The 6,632-nt window shown below is 41.5% G+C and overlaps 1 protein-coding gene across 1 annotated transcript; it reads left to right on the top strand.

Moving 5' to 3' along the window:
* LOC146659472 (uncharacterized) lies at nucleotides 1-6,632 on the top strand. Its single transcript, XM_085424197.1, has 4 exons — nucleotides 1-8; nucleotides 171-303; nucleotides 4,168-4,278; nucleotides 5,168-6,632. The coding sequence occupies exons 1-4, from the start codon at nucleotides 1-3 to the stop codon at nucleotides 5,312-5,314; spliced, it is 399 nt and encodes a 132-aa protein (XP_085280323.1). The 3' UTR covers nucleotides 5,315-6,632.

Genomic DNA, 6,632 nt, shown 5'->3' with positions numbered 1-6,632 from the left:
ATGTCCGGGTACCTACAGTCTGTTTTGCTGTTACATAAAACAAATCCATAAATCGCAAAGACAAAATGTTCCAGCGCTAAATACGAGCGCACATATAGCGGACGAGCCCATTCCTCCTAAACGTGGGGGTCTGTGCATTTCACGTGCACATTGGCATGTCTGTCTCACAGTGCCCCACCCCCTTCCATACCGACCACGTCCCGGCTTCCTATAGACTTTATAAAATGCCCACAGTGCGCAATTTATAAAAACACATGCAGGCTGACTCTCCCCGTACTGCGCAAACCCCCCGCACAGCTGCAGGTGAGCACGCCGATCTTCAGTCCATACTTTTAAAAGAGGAAAAAGGTAAAGACATGAGCGCTGATGATGAACAAGCGTCCACGACGATCACTTTGTGACATAACAACTGGAATCGCCGCGCTGTGTCGGTAAAGCTGTTTGTCACTTTTAATTCGCGCAAACTTAATTCAGATACGTTTTTGACTTTTCACCACGTGTTCACAAACACGGAGCGAAGAAACATCTCCAAAGCAAACAGCTGATTATTACCTGAGATATTGGGCTAATTAACATTGTCTGAAGTTAGAAAGTTGACTGAGTTTGTTGTGGCACCTTATTGCAGATGATTTTTTTTTTCCAAAAAAGAAAAACAAAAAAAGTTGTCAGCGTCTTATGAAAACAAAAACTTGCTCATGAAGCAGCGCCTGATGAGCAGTGTGACATTTAAAACGCCTAGAAGGACAGTTTTGTATCTAACAAACTCATGAGCATGAATAAGGGTGAAGACTTTGGATAAAAATGTTACAAAAGAAATTGTAATCTAAACTGGGGGGGTAATTTAAATTCAATTCACTGTACAGTGTGGGGTTTTTTTATGCTGTTCTTTTTATGCTGTCAGTTTGTGTGCAGGGCCAGCAGAGACTAACAGAGGGCCCGGTGGCGCCAGTGTCCGGCAGCCTCGCCTCTGTTAGTGCGCCCCAGGGTGGCTGTGGCTACATTGTAGCTTGCCATCACCAGTGTGTGAATGTGTGCGTGAATGGGTGGATGACAGGTTGTGTAAAGCGCTTTGGGGTCCTTAGGGACTAGAAAAGCGCTATACAAATACAGGCCATTTACCATTTACCATTTAACATCTTTGTTGAGTCCTGGTCTTGCTGGAGTCCTGGCATGTGTATATTGTGTACATTTTGTACCTGGACAGTATAGAAGCTCGAAAATCCACTCACCCTTCCCTTTTACACTATTTTCCTGGTGTTTCTTTGAAAGGGACATTCACTTTTAGATTTAAACAAAGGATTTTTTTATTTTTTGTGAATAACACACAAAACCAAAAATCCTTTTTTTTTTTTTTGTAATTAAACATTTGTGAAAGCTTTAAGTTTCTTTTAGATGTTTCCAGTTGTTCCATCACACAGGATCTTGTTCAGCAAATCCACACAGGCATGTCAACAATATACTCATGCCATAGTGATGAATGTAGTGGATGACCAGTCAATAGAGTGGTTCAACTGCTTGATCACAGTCGCGTTGAGCATTCAGTCCTGAGCTGCTGTTGCATGTCAGGAGATTTTGACTTGGTCGACAGTTGTGCCACACATCTACCTCCGTCCCTTTCATATGTTTCGCTCACTCACAGTAGATCCCCTGCTGCTGGGGGGGGGGGGATTGAGCTCCAGTGGGCAGTAAATTGTGACATGAGGCGGGACCAAGACGGGAAGAAAGGAGAGTCTACGGGATTTCATTGGCTGTTTAGAATAAAGTACACAGTGTACCCAGCAAATGTTTGCTGGTCCTGGTGAATGTGTGACACTAATCCAGACTGACACAGTTCAGGTTTTAGTACCGATATTTGTGGGAAGCATGAAACGATGGAGTCAACCTCTTCACGTTTTTTTTTCCCCCCAGCTTTTACTGTTCGAAAGGGGAGATTTCTTTTGTGCATTGTATTGCATTTTTTGGGTCTACTAATTAGACTGAGGCCAATAGGGAACACATCAAGATAGGATGTCCATGAATGCACTAAATACTCGCGTGTCAACATGCCTCAAAGTCACTATCTGATTCTGTTTGGTATTTTTGAAACGTGGTCAGAAGTGACATGAAACCGGGAAACACCCGATTATTAACCATTAAGACTTCAAACAAACATGAATACTTCACAGATGAAGTGCATGTAGCAAACCACTCCTAAACTCTGACTCAGCTGCTTATCTACGCTGGGAAGCTCCTTGTGTCTTAAGATTCTTTCCCATGTACAAGCAATACATGTATATGAGTGTGTGTGTGTCTGTGAATGACAAGATGCAAACATTTGAGTTCCTGGGAATTAATGGAAATTCAGCAGAATATCCTCATCGGATCAGTTTGGAAATCTCAATTGAAATTGCAGCAGTGATTGAAATTAGTCATTAAGAAAGGTGTTAAAGTAAAGGTTAATTAATACTGGAAATTTAAACCCTTAAAATTAATGTCGTGTACTCTCATGTCAGAGGCTACATGATTGTAAACAACTGTGTTCTTGGTGAAATGACAAAATTATGTAACGCAAACAGTCACAGCAGGAAATTAAAACACACTTAAATTAACAAACGTTAATAAGAGGAAATTATGTCCCAAGTTTCCAACCTGCACTGCTAGGAGCTTCTTGATGGGCCTTCCAGAGGTCTATGACATTTAATATTTGCCCTAATTGGAGATTAAATATCCACAGCAAGCTGGTTATTTAACAAACTAAACTTTAACATGTGACCTCTGAGATGGAACTGTTTTGCTGTCTTTCAATTTGCTACTATTCTCTTTACGTTTTGTTGACTAAGTGAGCTAATCCTGTCCGGCAGTTCTTGTTTTGGAAAGGCTGTGGAAGGGGTGTGTGAGGGTTTTTTTGGGGGAAAGCAACCCACTGAGAGTAATGCGGTGTGACAGCGGTGAGTCTGTGTTGGAAAGGGGGCGTGTGCTCGTAGGCGAGCCTGAAGATCTGGTTGGGCAGGGGCTGTATAAAAAGGCGGAGCGCGGTGCAGAAGCTCTCTATAGTTCAAGTTCATCACGGTTTGGCATCTGTTATGGGTTTTTAAGCTGAGAAGTAGAAGGTCCCGCTGGCCAGTTGGAGTGAGATTCTCGACGTTGTTTTTTGGAAAGGTGAGAACCCCCCTCCAAAGGGGTTTTTATAAGACACAAGGACCAACTCTTAAAGCTTGGATTATATTTTCCTTTTTTCCTTTCCCAAGGGGTGTAACTCCAACCAGGTTGGCGCATTAATCCTTCACATACTGAATGTCTTACCTTCTCCACAATCCCTTTCCTTAAAATTCCCACAGCCTGCAGCGCAGATGCATCTCAGAGAAAAGTCACTTTGCTGTTTCTTTATGAAGCAAACACTTGTTGGTTTGCTTGTTGTAAGTCGAACCTTTTTGTGCATCATTATGCTGAGGTGGGATTTTTTTATTTTTTTTTTTAGATGACCTAATGTCTAACCGTCTCATATCCTTACACCTTACTCCACTTTGTAGAGTCTTTTCCCTTTCTGGTGTATTTTATTTTTATTTCTCAAGCTACGTTTTTTTTTTTTTTTTTTTTTAAATTTTTATTTATTTTTTTTAAATGTTTTTGTTCGACTATTAGTATCCAGTTTGTTTTAAACCAGCCCTCGCATCTGTCACATATGGGATTGTCCATATGTGAATGAACGAGACTGTCTTTCTCTTTGTTGCGTCTGTTTCTGATGCAGCTTGAATAGAGGCTCTGTTGCTCTGGTCCAAACATCATAATTTAATAAAGAGGTGGTGCTGAGGGGCATTCCTGGTAGAAAGCAAAATATGAAAAAAATCTGTGCAAAAAAAAGAAGGGCAAATCAAAAAGGATTCCAGATGTGAAACGATGGATTTAAGCACAAAGAAAGTGCTTCTCTGTACACATGAACGTTTTTTGTACCGTGGCTTCAGGCAGGGGATGTACCTTCCTCACGCATGGATCAGATGCTTTAGCTTTTTTCGCAAGCCAATCTTCTACTCTCCATCTTTTGGCAGCTACATCTCATTTTGAAATTCAGATCTTTGGTTATCTCGTGCTTTTCTAAAAGTCGATTAATCCCAGACTCTCAAAACACAAATGGAAATCCTGTTCTTGTTGTTTTTTATGTATTAATATTTCAAATTTACTTCTCCGTAGGTCTTGAACCAGCCCAGCTCTTGCATCAGCTTTAAACCACCTCACACCCAGTTAGCAGACATGATCATCAGACTGGGCAGGCTGACACCTGGATACTTCCGTCTCCTCCAGGTATGAACTTTATGTTCTGTCACTTTATTAATGAACATATTATTGATAGATGCTTTCACACTGATCTCCATCCACTGAGCCATCTGCAGGAGTAATGTGGCTTTTTAAATCCTTTCAAAAACCCTCTTGTGCAAGCTTAATGGGACTTCACCTTTATCCTCCCTTTGGTCACCCAGTATTCATATCGTCTTTATTTCATGCTTACATAAGCATTTACATTCGCTTTAGACGAGGGGCTCAGTGACCCACAATCTGCTTTCAACACAAACGTAATTAGGGGTGACACTAATCATTGTGATACCATATACTCTCGGCTCCTTTTGTTCCACCCGCGGTCGGCATAATCCACTCGTCACTTGTGTCAGTTCGTACGTCTCGTTAGCTGTGGACATTTTGTGTTTGCTTATGTGCGCCAATTTGGAAACAAAGCCTTGTTTCTATATCAGAAATGATAATGACTATGAACTGCTAAAAAGTTACAGCTAGCTCTGAAAACAAATGCTATTTGTGGGCTTTGTCCTCTTACTGGAGGCCACATCTTGCCACGTATATTCTTTTTAACGAGTGAGGGAATTTTAAATTTCCAAAGCCGTATAGGAATTCAAATGATCTTGGAGGTGGCTGTACATTCAGAAGCTGTTTACAGTACACACCATCCAATGTAGGCATCACTTCCTAGTATTTTCATTCCTGGTATAGTTCCTTTTTACTTCTTGTTCCTCTTTGACTAAAATCTCTTAGTCTTGTAAATTTTTAATCGCCGTTTCTGAACATTGGGTCACATGGCACAGAGCTGTGGAACTGAAGTTGCAGATGTTGGGCTTTTTTTTTTTTAAAGTATGAAGTTTTTTTGTCCACTGCTCTCTGACCCTTTTCCCCTTCTCTGCAGAGGCAAGTAGCAGGTCAGGTGCAGGCGCAGCCACAAGACCGTACTGTCAACCAGATAGCCATGATGCTGGCCATCATGGGCCTGAGTTTGTCTTACTACAGTGCCAAACAGATGACGGAGAAGGTGAATGCCCAGCCTGCACCCTGAAGAGGCTCGACTGCTGGTGCCATTCGTCGAAATAATGGATGAACCAATGACAAGTGATGGCGGTGGAGCGAGGAAGTAGAAGTCGAGACACAGCAGTGTTTCTGGGGACCGAACTTTTCTCACCTCACAGTCATAATCACACTTTGAATTTCTGGGATCCCTCACTTACCACGTGCAAAACTTTCTGACCGGGCACTGAGTGTTTTCTACTCTTTCTGTTGCCAGGACTTTCAGGATTTATCGGGATGGGTCACTCTGGGTCATGTTTGGACTCTTTTCTGTAGACCGGTTTGGGTGGGTGATCAAAACCTTGACAGCTAATTGTATCTGACTATTAGTTATTACCAGGTTAGATGCTTGCAGAATGCTGTCAGTGCTGTTCTGAGCTATAAAAAGCAGAGAAACCTAAACTGTGAAACAAGCTTGTTCAAAAGGAATTTAATGATATGAACAGTAATGCCTTTTTAAGGGAACGCTAACTGCAAGTGAAGTTTACCTGGTAATGAAGGGAAGACAGGCTCAGAATGTGGAAAAAGGGTTTAAAAATGTAGCTTTAAAATTTTTTTTTTTTTCCTTTGACCCAAAGAACCTTGCATAGCCCTGTGAACAGGGCTATGTCTATACACAGATGTCTATACACCAATTGGCCACAACATTTTAAAGTTTTGTAGGTAGGTTCTCCTCATGTTGCTGAAACCACAGTGGCTGGATGTGGATTCTGTGACTGATGCTCGTTCCACCTTGTGTTCGTTAAGTTGTCCCCAAGAGTTTTTGCGGCACGTCGGAGCACATCGCTCTGCTGGGGGGAGTCTGCTGCTGTGGGGGGGTGCCATTAATATGAGGTAGCGCGTTTGGCCTTCAACAATGTTATTAAAACTAGGAGCCAAGTCAGAACGTAACACTGTAAACATATGATCGAAATGATGTTAATCCTTTCACCTGCCAGTGGTTTGAATGTTGTGGCTGATCTGTGTTTATAAAATTGTATCTGCCAGGTGTCTGAGATTAAGTGAATATTTGCACAGAACTAAAGAAACATGTACATGTTACAGTGGATATGCAAAGGGACTAAACTCTACTTTTTTTTTTTCTGGTTGTGATTTCACTGTTTTAACAATACTTTGTGAAGTCCTGTGTGCAACTACCTTGATTAGCACCCTGGCTAAGAACCCTCCTTCTGGGATGTACTAATTTTAGTGCAGACTTTACTGAAATGCATGGTTGTGCAGAACTTTAATCCAAACAAATCTCACGAGTCCCTTTTGTTTTTATGAATGTATCACTTTATTTTCGTATTGACTTAATAAAGCTGTGAATA

The sequence above is a fragment of the Rhamphochromis longiceps genome, linkage group LG11, assembly GCF_057381845.1.
Source record: "Rhamphochromis longiceps isolate RC_006_pf linkage group LG11, R_longiceps_female_GT1.1, whole genome shotgun sequence".
Taxonomy (NCBI): domain Eukaryota; kingdom Metazoa; phylum Chordata; class Actinopteri; order Cichliformes; family Cichlidae; genus Rhamphochromis; species Rhamphochromis longiceps.
This window is presented reverse-complemented; position numbering and strand designations above follow the sequence as displayed.